Source organism: Drosophila pseudoobscura, chromosome 4 (assembly GCF_009870125.1).
Source record: "Drosophila pseudoobscura strain MV-25-SWS-2005 chromosome 4, UCI_Dpse_MV25, whole genome shotgun sequence".
NCBI classification, from domain to species: Eukaryota; Metazoa; Arthropoda; class Insecta; order Diptera; family Drosophilidae; genus Drosophila; species Drosophila pseudoobscura.
Window position 1 is genome coordinate 2,739,018 of NC_046681.1, and position 25,466 is coordinate 2,764,483.

At 38.0% G+C, this 25,466-nt stretch overlaps 2 protein-coding genes and 1 pseudogene across 2 annotated transcripts; 1 reads left to right on the plus strand and 2 right to left on the minus strand.

Moving 5' to 3' along the window:
- Window positions 1-960: 960 nt before the first annotated feature.
- Window positions 961-3,494, minus strand: LOC26533469 (insulin-like peptide receptor). Its single transcript, XM_033380051.1, has 4 exons — window positions 3,464-3,494; window positions 3,303-3,358; window positions 3,135-3,245; window positions 961-3,073 (listed from the first exon to the last, which is right to left on the minus strand). Exons 3-4 carry the CDS (start codon window positions 3,243-3,245, stop codon window positions 1,277-1,279), a joined length of 1,908 nt encoding a protein of 635 aa, XP_033235942.1. The 5' UTR covers window positions 3,303-3,358; window positions 3,464-3,494; the 3' UTR covers window positions 961-1,276.
- A 1,179-nt stretch (window positions 3,495-4,673) lies between these two features.
- Window positions 4,674-9,508, minus strand: LOC26532677 (uncharacterized). The gene is made up of 4 exons (XM_033380052.1): window positions 9,362-9,508; window positions 6,889-7,017; window positions 5,696-5,879; window positions 4,674-5,627 (listed from the first exon to the last, which is right to left on the minus strand). The coding sequence occupies exons 1-4, from the start codon at window positions 9,390-9,392 to the stop codon at window positions 5,333-5,335; spliced, it is 639 nt and encodes a 212-aa protein (XP_033235943.1). The 5' UTR covers window positions 9,393-9,508; the 3' UTR covers window positions 4,674-5,332.
- Window positions 9,509-19,410: 9,902 nt separating this feature from the next.
- Window positions 19,411-21,739, plus strand: LOC6899560 (zinc finger protein 34-like; annotated as a pseudogene).
- Window positions 21,740-25,466: the final 3,727 nt, after the last annotated feature.

Below are 25,466 nucleotides of genomic sequence, written 5' to 3' on the forward strand. Positions count from 1 at the left end.
GTGAGCTTGCCAAAATGCTGTAGAAATATGAAAAATTTAAGGAGATTCATTTTGATTGGCTATTGTCTTAAGTAAGCATTAATAGAAGAAATATATAAATACTCATCAAATAATAACGTCAATAATACTGTATTACTCAACACAAACAACTAGTAAAAATTGAACGTTGTATGGACAGTAGGGGTGGGCGTTGTCGGATCGGTCTGAAGTTTATCTCCAGACCTATATATACATACATAAATTTATCAATACAATCAACTGTACCTAGTTTCAAGTCTCTAACCTAATTTTTCGAATGTGCATTGGCGCCATTTCTGGAGCATTTTTAGGGCCAAAAGTGGTACTTTTGCTGTCTTCTGAATACGCTACCCTCACAAAACCTTAGGGTGGCGTGCTGATATCGCTAGCTACCGACTAAAAAAGCTTCCTTCCAAAATCGTATGCCACTTTAAACCGATTTGCTCAAGCGTTTAAGAATACTATCCTACTTTGATGGTCGTTTGGGAGGTCTTTCTTTTACTTACTGAGGTGAGGGTTCACTTTACTGAACCGCGTATTTTCGAAATTCCGTATAAAACTGTTTTAAAAAGACTGAATCATGGTGCTAATAATGCCATATCGGCTTTAGTATTTATTGAAATTTTTAAAATTTGTATGAAAAAGAGACGTTAATTAACAGCTAATGAATGTGTTTACACTATAAAAAGGTTTACCGACTGACTTTAAAGATTTGAATTACGCGCGATCAGTTGGTTAACGGGCAGTTTGTTTCCCGTTAACAAGCAGTTTCATACTTGGTTCACATGAGTGTCCAAATTTCACTGTCCGCTACTGTAAAAAATATACTGACTAAAAGTATAAAAGTAAAGCCGCGGCCCTTGCCGTCACAACGTTCCCACTCGTTTTAACTTTAAATGTTTGCGAATGTCCCGTGCTACATCATGGAAATGGCCAGTAATATACTTTTTTTAACAATTATAATTTATATTACAATAGTACAATACAGTACACATTACAACGGGGAGAGGCAACATACAAATTTATATTACGAAAGTATTTTATAGTGCAATATGTGCAAACTATGAAATTACAAAATAAAACTAAACATAAGCCACAAGTTTGATTAAAAATAAGAAGCTTAATTAATTACAAAATCATTTACCATATCAAAGACTCTAAATGTTAGGAATGTATGTGCAATGCCATTATTTGCGTAGCGATTTCTTATTTGTTTTGTAAATGTTGTGGGTAAATTAGACAAAAAAAAATATAACAATTAACTCACTTGGGGCATTAAGAGTGGGGACATTATACTGTATCCATCTGGGGTTATGGGTGTAAACGAACCAGTATCACAAAGAGGTTTGAATATTGTATCGGGCTTAGTATTGGCCGAAGAGTTTAAATTGCTCAATTCCTCACATTCCTGTATTTGATCAGATTGACTTTCCGGCAATTCAATAGAAGTGGCAGGGACTTCAAGAGCAGGAGTTAATAGTCGAGGGTAGTTGGAAATGTACTCCACAACCTCCAAAGCAGTAGGACGTTTGCTTGCTTCCTGGCTCCAGCATGCCTTTAAGAGACCCTCTAGTTGGGGCTTAACACCTAAAGGTATATGCATCGTTTTACCATTCTTAACATATTCAAGCACCTGATTATTTGTTAAACCCTGGTATGGATATGAACCGAATGAAATTACTTCATAGAGTACCACACCGAATGACCATATATCAGAGGCTGGAGTAAACAATCCTAGGGCTAGTGTTTCTGGTGGCATCCAACGAACAGGAAAAAGCTTACGAGCACCCTTTCTGTTATACCTATAATAGTCACTCTCAAACGTTGGACGAGCCATACCAAAATCTGCTATTTTGACAACCCGCTGGGCATTAACTAGGCAATTTCTAAGCGCGATATCACGATGAACGTACTTCTTTTCTGCCAAGTAAGCAAGACCACATGCAACATCCATAGCATACAGCGTAAGACGCTTTGGCGAGATATCAGATTCATCAGTAAACTTCTCTTTCACCATATTCCTGCGAGCCAATAGATAAGTTTTTAAATCGCCGTATAACATGAACTCCATTATTGTATATATTGGTTCATTCTGCAAGCAAACGCCTAGTAGCTTTATAATGTTTTTGTGATCAAATTTCTTCATAGCCTCTGCTTCTGACAAGAAGTCCAATCGATCTTCCATAGACTGCCCAGACTTCAGCGTTTTTACAGCTACAGCAGTCCACTGACCAGAAGTTATCTGTGCTTCTCCACCGTAAACCATTCCAAAAGCACCCTCTCCTAACCGACGGTTAACCACAACATTCTCCTTTGGAATTTCCCATTTATCTAAAGTGTTAGTTTTATTCTGCGATGGAGATAGCAGGTCTATCCCAAACATTTTCATGATCTGTGCCGATCGTTTCAGTTTCCGGCTATATCGTTTCTTCCAAAACCAGAATGACGTAAATGATATTAAAGATATTGCAAGTAAACACAATACTATCGCGAAAACCATAGCAGCAATATCACAGTTCACTCGCAATGTACGAGCTAATCTTGAGAACCGGCAGTCATATCTTCCATCCTCTGGCACCACACCCTTTAACCATAATATATTGTTTAAGTTCAACGATAAATTACCTCCGCATACATGCATACTGGCTCCCTTACCATTTACGCTAGGCTTAAACTTTCCCACTTTTGCAAGACTCGAATTTTTCCACTGTAAAATGTCCAAGTCGATAATACGGGATCCCCCAAGCTCTCCTTGGGCAAAGGACACATTACCGGACAACCCTTCAAAATTAGTTTGCCCAATTAATTCCCTGAACCGATTTACAACCTCAGTATTTCTTAAATAATTGACAGCATATTGGTCCTTAAGGAGCAATTTGTGTGCGGCGATCGCATAGGCCCAAACAGCATCGTACGTAAAGCCCGCATAGTTCGAAGGCTCTCCAGATTGGTTTCTATATTCATCTAACCAAGCCCTTATAGGCTTTCCTTCCTGCATTAGTGCTTCAGGGTTACCAAATGGAGAGTGTCTTACACTAAAGTGACCTTCGATTGCCTGTAAAGGATGTTCATTAAGTAGTTGATTTATTTATAAATAATATATACATCATAATTACATTTCTCAGCTCACTAGCAGTACAGCTATTGTTAACCATTCTTTGCCACATTTGAAAATCTTTTGGAAGCCAAGGTGGGAGAAACCAAATATAATCATCTTGTTGGGTCATCTACATATAAAAGCAACAATTTAAACAAAGTAATTTATATAAACTAATTATACAAACCCCTAACTTGTGCGCTTCACAAAATACGATCGCAGCATTTTGTACATGTACAATGTCTGCAATTATAATTTTAGCATGAGCTTCTTGTAATTTATGTAGATGCTAAAAATTTCAAAAATTTATAGTTATCGAATAATCATCAGTAACACAAACATATGTACCTCTTTCATTTCCATCGGTGTGACAACAGGTTGTAACTTTCGATTAATAATAAGAGTAAAATTTCGAAGTTTTAATTTCTTCTCCATGTGGGACGTATTATCATTGGATTCATTTTCCGTTAAAGATGCAACACGACTCCATTTAAATTTCTCCATGATATCGAGATATGCATCAATAAACAACCGATTTGAGCCAATTGTACGAAAAAAATTTGGATAGGCTTCGCGGTTACTAAAGGTAGCACCTTCTGCTGAATAAGACATTATCATCATATTCATGTGTTTTGAAATACCAGCTATTGGTTCTACAGTTTCGCTACACGCCGGTCCTAAAACACCCAGAATATTTGGAATACTGTAATAGTGTATAAAGGACTTCATAACCATATCCGACTTGCATTGCCCATTGTTTACTAAGATTTCCAAATGATAGCCAGGCAGTATTGTTTGGTCTTTATTAATTGCTGATGCAGCATGTTTTGCTACATTCATTACATTTTCATGTCCTCTATAGGTTATATTAATTGGAAATATACCACCAATCAATAGAGTAATAGGTTGATTGCTTTCCTTCCACAAATTGTAATAGTTTCTATTTTCCAAAAGCCAATGGCATGCAGCTTTATCGTAAATTTCAGTAGCAGAAATACTCAGATCCTTTCGATAATACTTTAGATCCATTCTAATATTTGACAAATGTTTGTCAGATAAATTAAAATACCGTAGTGCATACATAAGTTGCTTGTCAGATGCCAAACTCTTAGCGTAGTATTTTAAAATTGGAGTAAGCTCATATTTGCAACCTGAGCGCTGTAAGTACGTATAATCTTCACATCTTGGCATTGTGATTTGTTGAAAAGTGTTCTGGGCAAAAATTATTTCGGATGGGGTCCAATGCAAAATAATCAGTCTTTTGGATCCATCGGAAAATTTCTGTTCGTACTTTCTGATAAGCCAGTCAATTGTCTCTCTAAACTTCTCACCAATCCAAAGTACATTAACCATCATGGCAGTTTCATCCAACTGATCCTCCACAAAACTAGAATCGTTTCTGAACTCTGCTAATATTGTTACACATTTGTATCCATCGCAGTTCGGATTTCTATATACCTGAGCGCTTAAAAAATTGATAATAATAAATACGTATGATTTAAAAAAGCAGCTATAGTAAAACATGATTTTGTGGAAATTCTGGTGCGTATATGTATTTGAATACATATGTATTTCATAGATAAATAACAAAATATTCCCTGTTTTGATAGTTTTAATTGGGGATATTTTTAGAGCTCTGTGCTTATTTTGCAAGTACATCAGGGGGAACAGAGATCATTCGGCACGAGTGATTCTGGTATTTCTACCAGAAAAAACTAAACAAAACTGAAGTCTGTAGCTAAGAAAAATTATAAACTGATTACTGATTTTATGCCAAACATATATGCTATGTTTTTTCTCAATTTCGTGCTTTCCAATTTACTTTTATTTGTGAATGTGGATGGCGTTCTAGTGAAACGCCCTTAAAGTTAACAAATTATATTGTATAATAAAATTGGATTTTGCTCAAGTTATGTTGGCGGGAATTTGTATATACATAACTGTTTTCAGCCATATGTAAGCACATACATATGTGAGAAACTCATACGGACCAGAACAACTGAACAGAACAACTCCTTACGGCAAAGTCTTAGACAGGCAGGCTCCGGCTTTCACTTACTTTTGCGTGTTCAGCAAAATCGTTTCGTTTTCATTTTTAAGTGCTCCCGTTTTTACAAATTCTTGTCACATTTTCTCATTTGCTGTTAAAACGACAATTTAGTGTAAATTAGGAAAATTATTGCGAAAGTAAAAACCGGAGCCAGCTAGAGAGTGTATTTAAGGAAATAAAATATTTTCAAACCTGCTTATTTGTAGAAGTTCATTTAGTACATTATCTTCCATTATATAGAGATCATAATACGTATTGTTGACATGTTGAAAGATTTCGTAATGTAAGCTTTCGTATGGTAACATGTCCTTTGTACCTTTTGATATCGGTACAAACCAGCCAAACCGACCAAGCGTTATTGAAGCACCCGCATCTAAAACATTCTCAGGTAAGGCACCAAAAGTATATGGCATCCAAGCTTGTAAATTAATCATACTGATATTTGGGTACCGATTATCTCGCCTAGGATTAAAATAACAAAATAAGAAAAATATTACATTTACCACTTAGCATATGACGCATTGTTTTACCTAACTAAATCCAACGTCGTCCAGGCATCATAAGTATTTATCGGAACAATTCGAACATTTCTGTAACCTAACACATCTTTTAAAAACATGAAGAATATACGCGTGATCACCTGGTGTAATGGTCGATTGGTCATTTGTAGTCCAATTTCCAATTCATTAGTTTTTGGGTCATTTGAAATAATATCTAAAAATGAATAATCCATCAATATAATCTTAGTAAATGAGCAAGTTAAAGCTGCGGCGCGCCCACAACAAATACCGGAAATTTTAATATTTTCACATTAAAATATTTATGCCATTGATTTAGAGCCAAAAGTCTAAATATTTAAAAACAATTAAATTTTATATATTTCCTACAAATGTAATATAATATATTTATTTTAAATTTTTTTGTATTTAGATTAAATATGGGCCTCTAAAAAGTGACTTTAATACATTTATACTTTAATCCAAGTGAATTCCTTTCAATTTTACTATGTTTATTTTTGAAAGCCACATATTTCCCTTATGCATGAGTGCCCTTCTTTTTACTACTAATACTTTTTTTCTCTCAGTGCACTCAGACCACTAAATGTTATTTCCTCTACGTAAGGGGCCATGAACTTCTATTACACCATTGAATCTAATATTAACTACCACAAATGTATTACATATTTTAAAAGGCCTTCAAGGAAATTTACAGATGGACTTCATTCTCTTGAGAGACTATATAGACTGTATATGTATTGTAAATAAACTTCGTTTTTCAAGTTTAGCAGCCTTAGAGCCTTTTACGCGGCCTATCGATAGTTGGAAAACACATTGAAGAAAGTAGAGACGAAGAAAAGCTATCAGCTAGAGGTTATGGCGAAAAGAAAAAACGGAAAGACTTTAAGAAGACTAAATGTTTATATCACAGAACCGGTAGACTGCACTACCTTGGCTGCTGCATTCCACACCGTTCTACCATCCCCCAACCTGAAAGGAACATTCACTCGGCCCGCCTAGTAGCAAAATCATTATGATTTTACATTTTTTTTCGTAACTTCAAAACTGGAGATGCCACTGTATTGGTTGACGCTTCTTCCGAGGAAACAGACCATACATTCACATGTACTTAAAATACTCCTATCAACATAGCAACTTTGAGTACAGGGTATAAAACTATTTAAATACTCAATACGCAGGAATGAAGAAAAATTGTCAGTACGTACCATTGTTGTTAACGCAGTGAAATTTAGAACTATCTATTCCGGATGACACCAGAAGGATCACGAAAAATGGTAAAAGGCCAATCATCTTAATGTTACAAATATTTTGAACAATAAAACCATAGCACTGCTCTGTAAAAATAAAAATAAATTCATTAAGAATCCGTTGATCAAAGCTCAAAATGAACAAAAAATTAATTTAAAGTAATGTAGGCCGAAGTAAAAAAAATAATAACTCTAGGTAAACAATTCTAACTTTTTTCATGAACCAAATCGAGTTTTTCTGATATATTTTAAACACAATTGTTTACTAAATTATAGAAATTTTTTCTATAAAATGTTTTAAAAATATAAAATTTCACATAACTTTAACATTACTAAGCTTTTAAATGCAAAATTGATACATGATCAATACATATGTAGATTTGTATCCCAAATCACTTTTTTATCATACAAATTATAATGTACGATCTAAGAAAATATATTTTCATTGAATGGTTTTACATAAATATATCTCAAATCAATTGTCAATCACGCGCTTTGCGTTGGGAATGTGCAAAGAAAATATGTAGATGCATGTCGCACCTTGAAAACTGCCATCGAGAAAATATGGACATAGATATATTGGTTTATAACAGTGGTATATTGAATATGCTGGAAGCACAAATGAAAATAAAAACGAAAAAAGCATTCTAAACGCTGAAGACGAGAATGCATACATCAGAGCCGAATTCCCTGGGATCTACCTTTGAAGATTAGCTATGCGACATGTTCGTCACTGGCACATCTACATACTGTAGTGATTCCATATACATAATAGCTTTATCTTCATATGTCTCCTAAAAGTATGCACTCAAAAGCGGGAAGGGTGGCCATTCTGACTTCAGTGCTGGCACAGCAATAACTTTTCAGTTTAGTACTACGATAAATGAATCCATTTATAGTTATAGTTATAGTTATTTGTATTTTTTGGACATGGACTCACACTTGTTTCCAGTTCTGTGGAACTGTCCAATATTTAATCTCGAATTACCTACAATGGTCGCCAAATCGCTCAAAACCACAGAATCTCAGTATAAAATCATTCTGCATTTTCCCAACCAAGCCCAATCGCAAGATGGAATTGTGGAAATTAAAAATAGGGGTACCGACTTCCAATCGGCTCATCGTTCAATGGTTCAAAAGAGCTTCAAAGCTATAAACTTCGAAACAGCAGTAAACTGAAAAGTTATTGCTGTGCCAACTTTATAGTCAGGCACTCTACATACATATATATATATATATATATATACATATGTATATATATGTATATTATGGCAATATAATATACACCTGTTTTTATACCCGATACTCAAAATGAGTATTGGGGTATATTAGATTTGTGGTATAAGTGGATGTGTGTAACGTCCAGAAGGAATCGTTTCCGACGCCATAAAGTATATATATTCTTGATCAGCATCAATAGCCGAGTCGATTGAGCCCTGTCTGTCTGTCCGTCCGTCCGTCCGTCCGTCCTTCTGTCCGTCCCCTTCAGCGCCTAGTGCTCAAAGACTATAAGAGCTAGAGCAACGATGTTTTGGATCCAGACTTCTGTGATATGTCACTGCTACAAACATATTTCAAAACTTTGCCCCGCCCACTTCCGCCCCCACAAAGGACGAAAATCTGTGGCATCCACAATTTTAAAGATACGATAAAACCAATAACGCAGAGTCGTAGAGAATGACCATATTTTTGTAGACTGCAGAATCTGAATTGGATCGTATTATTATTATAGCCAGCATCAAGAAAACAATTTCATTTTTTCTCGCCCTGACTCCCTCTAACACACACGTAGCATAGGCGGCTTTTCTTAGAGTAAAACATTAGCGCCTAGATCTCAGAGACTATAAATGCTAGAGCAACCAAATTTGGTATCCACACTCCTAATATATCGGACCGAGACGAGTTTGTTTCAAAATTTAGCCACACCCCCTTCCGCCCCCGCAAAGGATGTAAATCTGGGGATTTTCACAAATTTCAGAGACTATTAAGGCTAGAGAAACCAAATTTAGTATCCGCACTCCTGTTAGATCTCACTATACGTATATCTCAAAATTTCGCCCCGCCCCCACAAAGGACGAAAATATGTTGCATCCACAATATTGCAGATTCGAGAAAACTAAAAACGCAGAATCATAGATAATGATCATATCTATCAGATTGCTGAATCTGGATCAGATCAGATCATTTTTATAGCCAAAAGGAACAAATCAATTTGCAGTGGCTACGCAGCGCCCGACGTCACGCTCAGACTGATTTTCTGTCTCTCTCGCACGCATTCTTTGTCGTGTCGTTCAATATTAGCGGCGTCTGCCGGAGGAGAGCCATACTGACTTAGTATCGGGTATAACTGTAGAGTTGCGGTGTCCGCAGCAACTCACAACGTTCACCCTCGTTTTTTTTTTTGATTAACGGATATAATGTCGCTATTTACCAAAATTAAACCGATTAAACGCACTGTACATACTATAAACTACAATTTGCCATTGTTCTGCCACCAGCTAGACAGAAAGCAAAACAACAGCTCACACAGCTTGCATTTTACATAAGGTTTTTATTCCAGGTCGCACCAATCTTCCAGTTAGTGACAAGTTTGAAATACGGCCATTATAAGAGCGCGACTAAATGGAACTAAATCGAAAAACAGGAAATGAATGGGATTCTTTCCAGCTTGATTTAATTTAGAACGGTTCTCTTGGATGCAAAAGAAAATGATCCATTACGTATGTATGGGACATATTTGCACATATGTACATAGTACAAACATATGTGCAAATCTCATAGTTTATATGAATTATTTATTTATTAAAATTCACATCACATATATGTATATATACTATGTACATATATGAATATACGTAATTTTCACCGTACCGGGAGAAAATGAATATATATATATATATATAATATATGAATTATATATATATACATATACATTATACATATAATATTATATAAAATATTATTATTAAATATATAATTTTATTATACTGTATTATATTAGTATGAAGCCAACAAAAAATTAGGTACTGGTGTAGGCTCCCGGCACGGTGACAAAGAATTAAAAATTTTTGATTGACCGATAGATACTAGCAATACTTGTGCAAAGCTTTATCTGGATATCTAAGAAATGAACATAAACACCTTTTGGAAAACCGAAGATTGTGTTTTTGCGGACGCTCAATGAGTAGTGCCAAAATGTTTAAAAAATCTTTTTCGCGGTCATTGTAATAGTATACACACTAAAAAAGTTGTGGTATCTTGCGTCTTAGCAAAATTGTACCGCATTTTTCCAATTCAGTTTATATTTAGAATGAAGAGACAATATTCTACGTAATATACATACATATATATGTACATATGTATATTATCGGATTAGCTGGTGTTTTACACCGAATAAAATATTAATAAATATATACATATGTATGTATGTGTGTCTTCAAAGTATAATTTGTTTATAATTTTTCTTTAAGTTTTGAAATATATGATTTCCACCTTACCTCATAGTAACTCAATTGGTTCTTACCCGTCTAAGGACGGGTTGACTCAAATCAAAAAACTATATTCAGTGACGAAACTGCTTCCATGTGGGAAATGTACGTATTTTAAATATACTACGTCACTATAATTTTGTATATGTCAGCGTTTGTGATCTTAATAAAAAGACAAATAAAATGTATAATAAGAATTTACATATGTGCAAATTATAAATAAACAACATTTTCTTTGTGCGAGTATTTGTGAACCGTTTAATCTAATTTGATCAAAATTATATCCACCACCTATGAATGTCACTTGAACTACATATATATGAAAATATACTTACTTAATTGCGTTGTATTGTTTTATTTATTTAATATATTACTTAATTAATTCTTTTATTTTTTAATTGAATCTGTCTTGACAACTACAAAATGTGGTTAAACCTTTATTCTGTTGAAAAAATATTCAAATAAACACTCAAAATATTTTTTATTGATCGTATCCAAGATTTGTTGTGTTAAAGGTTTTTTGTTCAGTTTTGTTGTATTTGATCGCTGTCGGTGCGAATTGAACGATCAAAAATTAACCATATACATCAATATGTATCATCTGTTTTTAAATATTCATCTTTTTTTTATGTTTAAAGATTTTTTAACATCGACAGAGAGATACGAAGTGGTATGTAGATTAAACCAACAATAATTTTATCTTAAAAAATTAATAATCGGATTAACGCAGCAAGCCACAGATATTTTCAAATGACACTATTTATGTACATATGTATGTATATACTTCGGTTTTAATAAGTATGTGCTTTCGACAAAGCTTGAAAAGTGACTGAAACTGAAAACGCAGAAGCATCTCGCTGAAGCTAATAACAGGCGCATTTTGTCCATGTTTTGACGATCACGAGAACCAACGAAATACTCTTTGTTGTGTTGTTGCATTTCGTTGCTAAGTAAACAAATAATTTGTTTGCTTCAATCAGTTACAAACCATTAGATTTGGAAGGAATTTTAACAGCCAACCACTTTCTAGTAGACTTTTATTAGTTTATTTAAATTCTTGCAAGCTGTGTTCAAAAATGCAAATAGTCGTTGCTAGAGTATAAAAGAAACATAATCATATTTATAATAAAAAATTTGCTTTATATGCAATTTCAAACATTTCAGCTAAGTATTTTGATGACCATTTTCACAATGTTAATTGCTCAGAAGAAAATTGGCATAACATGTATACATACATATGTTGTTAGATGTGCTAATCGAGACTATAAATAGCTGTTACATCCAGTTTGACCTTTATCCATTCATGAGTACCGTGTATAACTGTTACAAAATGAGGATGACAGTATATTGAAAAAATCTTTATTTTACTTTCACGTGACACTTATGTATCATGCACGTTTTCATATATTTCTGTATTTGTATTTCTTGTAATCATTGTTTCTCGTTTCCTGGTCTTCCTCTGACATATCTCAAATTGGCATGTTAAATGAAAATTTTACCATGGTCTAAAAAATTATGAATCGTAGAAGTAAGCATTTTTCAGGATATTAAAAAAAGGCAGATTCTGCTGTCTTTAAAGCCTGCGCCAGCCCAGTTTTTGTATTGAATAATATTAACAATGAATACACCTAATTAAAACACTTAATCAAGAATTATACGTTACATAATTTACATTTATTCTATCTGAAAGATGTAGTGTGTAAGTAAATACAAATTGACCGAATGGTTGCTCTCCAACAAAATGAGCAACTTGAAATACTCATATCTCCTAAATTAAAAATCTGATTTCCTTAAATTTTGCATTAACCAAAGCGCGTGTAAAGTTTCCGACTTTTGTCACCTGATTTCGGCTGAGGCCTCACTGTGCGACGTGTACTCGTACTGCATTAACTTCCCGGTACAGGTTCTTGTCTTCTTGGTCAGGTTGGATTAACACTTCACGAACGCCAGCTCGTTTGTCAGAGAACTGGAAATATTTTCAAGCGTGCTAAAAGCGGCCCATACAAGAACCTTACCGTTCGTGAAGATTGGGTAAACACACTTATCACCGCCGAGGTCATCTTTTATAATTGGTTGGCTAAGCGCCGATTTCAAAGTTCTCTTAACGTAATGTAACTGTTTATTATTGTTTCGTTGCTTCTGCCCACGCTCTTAATTGTTTGGATCGCCTTTCTCGACGTTCGTCATCCAGCGAGAACTCTGAGGTACGCTCGTCTACATAACAGAAGGCCCTTTAAAATCGACGATCATCGTAATCAAACGTCTCGATGCCCATCCCAGTGACCTGGCTGCCACAATTATCCTAAACTAAACCAAAACTCATTGCTATCGCTTTAACACCAAGTCGGTGTTTTTGTTTCAGTGCTCGTAGTGTGCATAGTTGTTGACGGCTGCACATGTTCAGTGCGCTTCAAACTTTGAAATCTCGCTGGGGGCTGTTAAACTGGAAGGCCCGTGAGGCTGTAAGGCTGACCGTAAGAATAACGAGCATCATAACGACCTGGAAAGGGCTCTCGATAAGATCGGTAGTCCCGTGAGAGACGAGTTTGACGGGTGTGTGATTGTGCAAGATATTACCATGAAGTTGGAATTCAATAATGCGGATGCACCAAATCGAAGAGCTCTAATACGGTCACAGTGTATTGCCGGGTTCGCCAAACGGAGTTGACACAGTAAGCACAATATGCCACCTTTTGGGGCATGCCTTCCTCCTTTGTGGATAAGGATCCTGACCTTAAAAAGTGTTGAATCTGCAGCACCTATGGAGCTCCTTCTGGCTATAATATAGATTTGGCTCTTCTCTTGCATTTGTGTGTGTCGCACAAATGTAATCCGATTCCATGCATACAACAATCCTTTAATATATTTTAGTAACCAATTCGTGCGTTATTATTTAAAATCAAGTTGATATAATCGATATCTTCTACCAAACATTTTTGTTACCAATAACGTTCAGGCAATTTATTATTCGCATGCAGTCTAGTGCAAAGTGTATGTATATATGTATATACATATATATATTATACATATTTTATTACTTTATTAATATATATTATATTATATTATATTTATATTTATATTTATTATATTACTAGCTGACCGGCAAACTTCGTACCGCCTAATAGTCGGATTTTTAATTTTATTATACCCGATACTCAAAATGAGTATTGGGGTATATTAGATTTGTGGTTAAAGTGGATGTGTGTAACGTCCAGAAGGAATCGTTTCCGACCCCATAAAGTATATATATTCTTGATCAGCATCAATAGCCGATTCGATTGAGCCCTGTCTGTCTGTCCGTCTGTCCGTCCGTCCGTCCTTCTGTCCGTCTCCTTCAGCGCCTAGTGCTCAAAGACTATAAGAGCTAGAGCAACGATGTTTTGGATCCAAACTTCTGTGATATGTCACTGCTACAAAGATATTTCAAAACTTTGCCCCGCCCACTTCCGCCCCCACAAAGGGCGAAAATCTGTGGCATCCACATTTTTAAAGATACGATAAAACCAAAAAAGCAGAATCGTAGAGGATGACTATATCTTTTAGAGTGCAAAATCTGAACCAGATCATATAATTATTTTAGCCAGCATCAAGAAAACAATTTCATTCTTTCTCGCTCTTTCTCTCTCTAACACACAGGTTTCATGGTCGGTTTTGCCAATTGCAAAATATGAGTTCAAAGATCTCAGAACCTATAAAAGCCAGAGCAACCAAATTTGGTATCCACACTCCTGTGATATCGGACCTTGACCGTTTCGTGTCCAAATTTCGCCACACCCCCTTCCGCCCCCGCAAAGGACGAAAATCTGGGGCATCCACAAATCTCAGAGACTATTAAGGCTAGAGTAACCAAATTTGGTATTCGCACTTCTGTTCGATCTCACTATAAAGGACCCCCAAAAAGGACGAAAATCTGTTGCATCCACAATATTGCACATTCGAGAAAAACGCAGAATCATAGATAATGACCATATCTATCAGATTGCTGAATCAGATCGGATCATTTTTGTAGCCAAAAGCAAGAAATCAATTTGCAGTGGCTACGCAGCGCCCGACGTCACGCTCAGACTGATTTTCTGTCTCTCTCGCACGCATTCTTTGTCGTGTCGTTCAGTATTAGCGGCGTCTGCCGGAGGAGAGGCATGCTGACTAAGTATCGGGTATAACTGTAGAGTTTCGGTGTCCGCAGCAACTCACAACGTTCCCTCTTTTTTTTTTTTTTTAAATTTAAAATTTAAATAATTTAAATCGGTTTAACAGCGGCCCCGAGCAGCTCTAACGCTCTCGGGCTATCCTACTCTCTCGCTCGCGTCTAAGCTTGCAGCATAGAGCCCGGCAATTTGGCCCGTCAGCCCTTGCATGGGCAGTCTTGAGCTAATCGTCGCAGCTATTAGATTAACATCCTCGCATCAATCGATCGCCCAATCATCCCCATATTGTTCATACGCGATAAGTTGGTTTACCTATGCAAATAAATTGTGAATTAAATAGAACCTCTCGACTTTCATTAACTTCAAAAATTGCAATAGTTATTAAAAACGCTTAATAGCTTAACAGTCACTAATAAATCAAAATGAAAATTAAAATTTCAGTTTTCTTATTCTGGTAGGTAATTATTATATTTCATATAATATAAGCGATGTGTTTTCTTAATACGTTGTAATTTATTATTTCGACGATGTAAAACAATATCACGTGACTCCAAATTCTCTCCAACCACAACTATGGCAACTTAATCGATAGTAGGTGCATTAAAACGACCTGCATATTTCATCTACTCTAATAAGAATTTTGTGATCATCAGCAGGAATCATATCCATTGCACTTTTAAATAATGTAATCAATTGAGTGTGTTTTATGAAAAAAGTTTTGTAATTGTTCAACATTCACCTTTTCACTGAATTTTTATGTGCACAACGTAGATTGATTTCTTGTGGACTATTTCTCATAAAATAAAATTTTCAAAAATTCGTAGTGACTATCTGGCACTAACAAAGAACCTGCTCTGTGATATATTTGACATTGTATCTGTAAAAGGAAAAAAATGTATTGTAAAAATATATATGGGCTATAATAGTAATGATTAATAAACATACAACTGCATATACTATTACAAACTATGAAAGTTGGCATGAAATTTTCGGAACTATATTTATTGCTCCAAATTATTGTCATTTAAAAGCAGTTATTTTATTGTTGAATATTCTTTAAAAAGTGTATGGAATTAGGAATATAGGAATGTATAGGAATCCTATTTCTAAAACCAATGAGTATAATGGCTCTGGAGGTGGAAGCAATGCTATCAATGTCACCTTTCCATTTGCGCAACACAATACATTTGCTTCATTTTAGTATTTCAATGCCTTACAATATTGGAAAATTGAGCTCATAGGTCCAATAGCAACATAGAAAACATCGTAACAGAAAGCAGCTCGATTCAAATTTGCACCATTATTAGTCGAATGTCGTGCTTCACGTTCTTTCACGTTCATTGCGATCTTCACGTTCCTGGGCAGTACGATTAGATTGATAATTAAATTTAATCGTTGCATTTCGGGTTCTTCTGCCTAAACTTGTCCGCCGCCCTATAAAGGCATATTTAGTGAGGCACAAACACACAACCCTTTTTTAAATTTATAGAATTTTGTGGCATTTAGATTTAGTCATATAGATGCACAGAAAACAGGCATTTACAGCGAAGAGACGTTATAGAAATTATTGGCTTTTAGATTAAGTAGTGTAGATGCACAGCAAAGAGAATTTAAAATTTTGGAATTTTTCTCTCCGTAAGGACCATCTTCGTACATCAAGAAATATTATAAAAAAATAATAAGCAAAGTCGGTTCAGCTGCTTTCTAGATTTGCGCTTATCAGCACATTCAGCGATTCATTTTTATATTATAGACAGATAGATATGTACATATATATGTATATAAAAGAAATTCGTGTTAGTTACGATGTTAGATGTTAGTTAGATATGTTAAAAACGGCTAAACCAATTTGGCTGAAAATTGGTGGAGCTACCTAAATTTATAAAACTGCTGTAGGATTCTGGGGGATATCCCTTGCGACCGCGATCCCGTGTGACCGGCACCATATTTAAAAAATTCTTAAAATTGGAATTGATTTTGATTGCCGCTTCTTAATAAACCTTTTTTCGAAATAGGATATTTTTTTAGAAAAAGGATAATCATTGAGTTATAAAGTAGATTCGATAGCAATGCGGAAGTATCATTTTCATCTTATCTCAAGTCGTTTAATCGATATTGTAACTGTACTCAGAGAAATAAGCCCTGACCCCGAATATTTACACTTATATTTAAATACTTATGCATTATATTTACTCCGACAGTGGAGATATTTAACAAATATCCTTCACATTGATTTATTTAGATAAACGTTGCATTCATAACTCTTATTTGCGGTCCCTGTTTTTTTATACCTGATACTAAAAATTAGTATAGGGGTATATTCGATTTGTGGTGAAAATGGATGTGTGTAACGTCCAGAAGGAATCGTTTCCGACGCCATAAAGTATATATATTTTTGATCAGCATCAATAGCCGAGTCGATTCAGCCCTGTCTGTCTGTCCGTCCCTATCAGCGCCTAGTGTTCAAAGACTATAAGAGCAACGACATTTTATATCCGGACTGCTGTGATATGTCACTGTTACAAGAATATTTCAAAACTTCGACATTTTTACATTTTGACACTTCGTGCGGCTCGGAGTTTGGCATCATCAGAGGAAATTTTAAATGGGTTTTTTAGGAACTAGGGTTCACACAGGCTGAGTTCGGCTGAAGTACAGCCAGATAAGGCTGAGGCGCGGACAGATAAGGCTGCGCGGCCAGTCGGATAAGGCGAAGGTCAGTCCGGATACCCGCGATGTAACCGTGGGCTCCCAGAGAGGAGAAGTAGCCCGCTCTTTGAGAGGAGGACGGGCAAGATGCAGACGAAATGGTGGGATCGGGCCGGCAGTGGCCCAATGCATGACCAAATCGCCTGTCCATCAGAGTGATTTCAAATTGAGTGGTGATCCACATCAACCGGCGGGAACCAACAGGGAAGGGCGAGTCGTAGCATGCGGATTGGAGTGTCGGGCCAAAGCAGACGCTGAAGTCAATTTGCTCCTAATCAACAGCACCAACTCTGCCGCACCCAGGGAGAGCCCCGAGTGTGGTGGAAACCCGTATTTAAGATAATATTGTTATCCCTAGTCGTAAGTCCTAGCATAACGTAAAATAAATAAAATACAAAAACAAAAATGTCATTAATTTTTAAGCTGGCCTTAGTTAGGCACTTACAGAACATCAAATTGTCGCCACTTTGGTGTCATAAATCATATCTTATTACATTTAAACGGTGGTTCTCTTGAGAATATTAACGCCAAGTTAAAGTTTCAGAACACATTTCTACCATGGTAAATTAGGTCATAGGAGTGTATGGATTTATAAAAAGGTGGTCAAAAGAATTTGATTCTCGGATTATAATTCCATCTACCAGATTATATGCACATCTAATTCCCTTCCTCTTGTTAAATTAATAATACTCATATACCTGTCTCGTAATTAGTAATTTTAGTTGTATTTGTATTTTCTCTTAGAAAGTTTATTTTCGTCGCATATTAGTCTACCATTTAAGAGCGGACTACTCATATGGTGTGGCGCTACATTCCTTTCAGAACCCAGCGGATATCTTGTTCTGAGGCGCTCTGCCATCAGAACTTCTGGAATCGCATCTTTAGTCCCACGGGTTGTTGGTTGTATGTAGATTGGTATGTATGTGAACGATCGATGAACAACGATGTGATTTTGATGGCTACGAAGATCAGCTCGAAACGAAATTCCGTAAAGTGAGAGAACGAAAAAGGGCAATAGAAGGAGAGCGCTAGAGCAGTTCTATTGGTAGCTAAGCCGACAACGAACGATACATAGAGCGTGAGAGAACTGCAGGAAGGAAGCAAGTGGATAGAGAGGCGAAAGAATGGCCGATACCGAGCGTGCAGTGCAAATAGCGTACAATATTGGTGGATTTATGCTACTCTGCTTCACTGGCTACTATTTAAGGAATTTGTTGACTAATATCGGGCTGGGAGACCCAACCCCATCTGCCTGCACGTGGATAGGTACTGCCTATCCATATATGACATGGGAAAGGTGACAAAGCTGATCGTCGGAAAAGATCACATTCGCAGGGCAACCGAACTAGAAGTGATTTTTTGAAGAACAAGATGCTAAGCGCCTGCCAACAACAAGTTGGCAACAAAAGTAAGTAAAAATCGGAGCCTGTATTTCTTGCGCGTGCTCGATAGCTTTGCTCTATTTTCGCTGTGCCTGTTATGCGACGAGAGATATTTCTATACTTCGCTCGTGCCCAGGAAATACCATCGGTTGTTTGCCCAGTATTAATCGATAATTTGTTCGAATCTGAGCAAAAAAAGCAGCTTTTCGGCGAATAGCAGCAAAAGATTTGGTTGACCAAAATACAGGCAGGATTTGAAATCTTTTCCATACAAAAATTATCCCTGATTTGACCGGTGAAAATTTTCGCTCTGAATATAATTCTAGCCTTTCCGCTAGCGGGAGAAAGTGTTACACTGTTTAATGTTTTTTTTTACCAATTTATTCTGTTAGAAACTCAAATTGTTTATGAAAGCAAGAATTAAAACAAGTAAAAATGTATTCATAAGAAGATTCTTCTCGGTTTTTGGTTAATGAAATTTTTGTTGCTGTTGTTTTATTGACCCCCAATACTCATAGTAGTGTTTGAAAACTTGCAGTAAGTTTTATTATTCTGCCTCTACTTACACTTCTGAAAATATCTTAGGTCGAAGCAGCAGCCTGCAATACGAACAATTTTTATCACAAAAACCACTTTGATTCCATAGCAAGAAATATGGGGCCGCTGAGTTTAATAAACATGGTAAACGTCAATTACAAAATATATATATGTATGGCTTTCAGCGAATAGAACCAGATAAAAATGGCAAGAAAAATGACATACAAGATAGACAATGCTAGGGGATTTTCCGTTGCAAAAGCCATTCGCCATGACAGCCAGGAGTGGAAGTTTCCTCGCAGAGACGGTAGGTAATATTATACGCAATACTGTTATAAATCTCATACATGCATACTGATTGTCGATGTCGACTCTTAGCACTGTCCTTAGAGGATATAGCCGCAGTGTAAGAAAAAGCTACCCAGTTTATATAGACCGAGAAAACGGAGTTAAGCAAAGCTACAATTTTGTATCGAACCTAGCGGTTGTGATTTCTGTCTCTCTCTATGTTTATCCCATCTCTCATGACAAGTTTAAACAAAATTGAGAGAGCTCGCTGTCTGTGTTGGTTGTCCAACCAAAATCCCCCTTCCCCGCATAAGCCAACAAAATCGAAGTTTACCGGCAAGGCCTCTAAAAATGGCATAATAAATATCGAACAATAACAAAACTAAATTAAAACTAAACAACGGAGAACAACAACGAATAAAACTCGTAAGTGTGGAGTCAGAGCTGCCGAAAAAGCTCGGTAGCTTCCAACTTTTAGGTGACCCCGACGTGATCTCTGTGGACTTAAACGTGTTTAAACCAATAAGTTAATCAAATCAAATTAAAACGAGGGGGAACGTTGTGAGATTCTGCGACGAATCTCCTCCACAGGATGGCGCTAACATTGCACGACAAAGAGTGGGTGATAGAGCGAGACAGAAAATAAGTTATCACGTGGACGTCGTTCAGTAGCCACTAAAAATTGATTAGACTATTTTGGTTATAACAATTATCCGATCGTATCTCGTACGATCGTTGTATCACTGGATACAACATGTCGTTTCTCTATCACCTATGGTCTCTGAGCATTAGATGCTCATAGGGATGGACAGACAGACATGACTCAATCGACTCGGCTATTGATGCTGATCAAGAATATATTTACTTTATGGGGTCGGAAACGCTTCTTTCTGGGCGCTACACACATCAAATTTCATCACAAATCTAATATACCTCTATATATAGGATGTAAATCCTCTTTAAGATCCTCTCTTTCGCCGTCTGCTTCAGCCTGCACAACGCACTGTCGAGATCAGCTGCATGGAGTTCTAAGCGTGGTTCGTTAGTTTTCTTTGCCTCTTCTTTCGGCTGCATTTAGGTCTCTCTAAAATTCGAGCTCGGAACAGAGAAAAATTTCAATCGTTCGCTCGTGCATTTGGTTTGTTTTTGGGTCGTCACTTCGTTGCCGCAAAAGTGTACATAGAAACATTTTGAACTCGACTGAGCTAACGCGTTGCCTAATTATATGCACTCAAAAAGAAACGTTCGCGTTGCTTCCCAATCTCGCAATTTGCAAAGGAAAAGAGAACGAAAGGGGATCGTCCCGTCTAACTAAAACCAAATTTGAAGTTTTCGCATCGATTGTGCTTTTTGTGAAGTGAAGAGCTTTGTGTTTAAAGACTCTCTGCTGTGCAGAACGGCCTGGTCAGGGCAGAGCTGGAGGAGTTCAAGAACCGTCGGAGGCCTCGCCAGTTCCCACTGAGCCACAAATAAACCCCTTTGCGTGGCACAAAATCGAACATGATAATTATGAAGATTACCTGGGCAGTGACAGGGAATATGAATATCTGATGAATGTGGAGAACGATGATCCCGATCCTGGCAGGATCATTCTCAAATGGGCTAATTCCAATGCAATCAAAAACGATTCTTCGCGCCAAATGCGCTCTGCCAAAGTGGACCACAATGAGGAGTCGGACCAAGAGGGCGACGATTGTACAATCGTAGATCTGGACAATCTCGACGAGTCGACGACAAAGAAACCACATTCCTGCTGGCACTGTGACAAGACCTATCAGGAGCAGAAAACTTTGGATCGGCACATGGCACGCCAGCACGTTGATCCCGAGGTGGAAACAGACTACGGGTTCCGTATTCACCAAGCGCCACATGCGCAATTACTCCAAAGTCCACACGGGGGAGAAGAACGTCAATTCTGAAAACTGAGGCTACAGCTGCCGCATCAAGAAAACGCTGCGCGTTCACAGCTGGGTGCTGGTTTGGGTGTAAGGTGTGCGATAAGCGATTCGCATCTCATTTGGGCCTGCGCAATCGACAGATCGGCCGTATGTGTGCAATGTCTGCAATGAAACCTTCTCTCACAAGTTCCTGCACTCGGATACAAACCAGTTTGTTTACAAGCTGTGCGGAAATACCTATGCCTAGGGCCAGGCGGCCGGATTGTCTGGTCATATGCGCAAGCATCGCAGCGAGGAGCTTAATGGTCGATCATAGAGCGAACAGGAAAGAGATAAATATAGAGAACATACGATCGGAGGGATATGGGATTAAGTTACACACTTTATATACCTTCCAAATCATTTACGACTTTTTTTTGTTATAATTTTCGACTACGTGTAAGAACTCAGACATAGTTTTTATACCCGATACTCAAAATGAGTATTGGGGTATATTAGATTTGTGGTGAAAATCGATGTGTGTAACGTCCAGAAGGAATCGTTTCCGACCCCATAAAGTATATAAATTATTAATCAGCATCAATAGTCGAGTCGATTGAGCCCTGTCTGTCTGTCCGTCTGTCCGTCCGTCCGTCTGTCCGTCCCTATTAGCGCCTAGTGCTCAAAGACTATAAGAGCTAGAGCAACGATGTTTTGGATCCAGACTTCTGTGATATGTCACTGCTACAAAAAACGAAAATATGTGGCATCCACAATATTGAAGATACGAGAAAAGTAAAAACGCACAATTATAAATAATAACCACATCTACCACATTGCCAAATAGAAGAAATTAATTTGTGGCTATGCAGCTCTGACTAAGTATCGGGTATATATTGACGTTGACGTGCAATGACTGCATCTTACAAGAGGCGATGCAATTACTGCACAGTCAAGTAGCCCGTGTGACACCAGCAGATGGCTGTTAGGCGAGGGTCCCAGGCAAAACGTAGCCGTCCTGCCGCCCAACCGACCGAGGAGCGGTTAACTAAGGATGGGAGGTTTACTAATAGCAGTCTACTAGAGTAAGATAGGAGTCTCACACCCGCATCCCAGTTAAGGCCCCGCAGAGCAAAGAGTAAAAAGTTTTTCTGTACTGATTCTATACGGTCCTGGTGTACTTTGTACTGAGGGCACCATAGACAGGAGCCGTATTTTAAGATCGGACGAAGAAGCGAGGTATAGAGAGTCTTTGTTATATAGGGGTCGTCAAATTCCTTTGACCACCTCTTTATAAACCCAAGCACGCCCATGGCCTTATTTACCATGGTAAAAATGTGTTCAGAAAACTTTAGCTTGGCGTCTAATATAACACCAAGATCATCCACTAAGGTAATTCTCTCAAGATAACCACCAAATAGTGTATAGGAAGCCAACAAGGGGCTAGAACGAAGAAATATCATAACTTTGCATTTCGAGGCATCAAGGTGTAACAAGTTTGCACATCATCATGACTGAAAGTTATTGAGATTGGATTGCAAGCGAGAATGAAATGAAATGTCCTTGTACTGGACACAGAGTTTAACATCATCCGCATACATAATTACTCGAGAGTATGTTAATACCGAAGGCAAGTCATTAATAAAGAGTGTGAAGCGTAAGGGGCCTAGATGGCTGCCCTGTAGTACTCCCGAAGAAACCTTTACTGGTAAAAACAGGTGTTGGACAGAATTTCGCTGCCGTTGCAAGGGAAGTTCTTGTACCAAAAAGTAAAAACGCAACCATTCATATGTAAGGTTTATTTGTGACTAAAAAAGGCTCTGCTCGCAGGCAGATAGAGACCGAACGAAATAGAGAACAAAAGGGAGATAAGAGAACGTCGCTTCGTTAGTCTCTCACTCATACATACGTCTACATACTCATATGTCTGTCAATACATGCGGGCATTGCTAGAGATGGTCATTCTTCAACACCCTTCCTCAATGCGTGCATGCTTACAAATTCCATTTAACTCAATTTAAACTTAACAATTTTGTAAATTCGACATGCTTTCTCTTAGGGAGATTCTTGGTCAAGATATCTGCAATCATATCTGTTGTATACTTTAACTTAACTTGACCTTCTTCTACAATCTGTCGTACAAAGTGATATCTAATATCAATATGCTTGGTCCTTGAGTGTTGCACTGGGTTCCTAGCCAGCTCTTGTGCGCTCAGATTATCGCCATATAAGGTAGTTGAGGTAGCTTCATCTCCACAGCCAATTTCGATGATTAAGCGACGTAAGAATATGGACTCCTTACAAGCAGCCGACAGTGCCATGTATTCTGCCTCCGTGCTGCTAAGTGCCACGCTGCGTTGTTTCTCAGATCGCCAAGAAATTGGGCCACCTGCCAAAAAATAAACATAGCCCGTATACGACTTCCGGTTAGTTCGATCGCCGCCCCAATCCGCATCCACATATCCAGTAAGTGGCTGGTGACACCGTTTGTAGTGTAGTTTGAAGTTCATCGTCGCTGCCAAGTACCTCAGAACGTGCTTCACACCAGCCAGATGCTCTGCGTGCGGATCTCTGGGCCAACATTGCAACTGAATGCAAAATGTCGGGTCTGGTTGTGAGTGCCAGCCACATCAGGTCACCAATCATGGATTGATACATGACAGGATCAACCTTTTGACACTGCTCATTAGTACAATCCACCTGGAACCCCGCATCCAACGGAGTAGCCACTGGTCTACATTTGTCCATGTCGTGAGCTTTCAATAGTTCCTTGATGTATTGCGAGTGGCCTATGGTGATAGGACCAAACTCACCTTCAAGGTGCACCTCCATGCTTAAAAACAGCTCTGGAACACCTTTGTCGATACATTCGAACGCATTTGAAATAGCCGATTTGATACCGAGCATGTCCTCTTTGGACTGGCATGCTATAAATAAATCGTCAACATATACCAAGATTAACGATAAGTTAGCTTTCCCTCTCTGCTGGTAGAGACACGGCTCGTTGTCACAGGAAACAAAACCCAGATTAGTCAGGACGCCATTCAGCTTTGAATTCCATTCCCTTCCTGACTGCTTCAATCCATATATTGCCTTTTTAAGCAGCATAGCCTTCGCTGGATAAGCTCGATCAATGTACCCTTGTGGTTGCTTCATGTACACCGTATCGCTCAGGTCACTGTTGCGGTATGCCGTACATACATCCATTTGGTTGACATATAATTTCAATTCTGCTGCTAGCGCAAGAATAAATCGCACGCTCTCCAGTCTGCAGACTGGAGAAAATGTTTCCGCATAGTTTACGCCGTACTGCTGGGAGCAACCTTTTGCCACCAGCCGCACCTTGAAAAGTTCGATTTGACCATCTTTGTCGCGTTTCAGGCTATATACCCATTTGCATCCAACTGCTCGTTATCCTGCCGGTAAGTCTGCCAACTGACATGTCTCGTTTGCCAATAATGCCTCATATTCACGTTGCATCGCTTCGGACCAATGTGATGCATGAATACTGATCAACGCCTCCTCGTAGGATACTGGAATCTTTACGTCGCTGGCAACCAGAGCACCAAGAATGTTGTACTCCTTTCTCGGACGGCCAGGTTTGCCGGTCTGAATCAGCCTTGGTCTACCAGGTCCAACGCGAGGAGCTGGCTCATCTGACTCAACCTTTTCTGTTGCGCTCTCGTACCCATCAGTACCGCTGCTACTGGGATTCTCCCCGTCAACGCTTGCACCATGGCTGCTGTCTCCACCGCTGCTGTCAATGTCATCAGTATCGCCGCCTGACTGCATGCTAACTTCTGCCTTCGGAAGTTCGAATGTGACTGTATCCTTGTCGTCTTGGAGCTCGTCAAAGAGAACATCTCGCCTCTCAATCACCTGATGAGACACAGGGTCATACAGTCGATTGCCTGTTGGTTGAAGTTTACTCTTCCTTGGACCCTTGTCCAAAGCTACTGCAACGGAACCAAAAACTTTTAGATGACCTAAATAAGGTTTCTTACCAGTCCACGCTTCCATAGGCGTCATACCGGTCAGCGCCTTGGTCGGTGATCGATTCCGTACATACACAGCTGCGTTGAGTGCCTCAGCCCACAAGGATTCGCC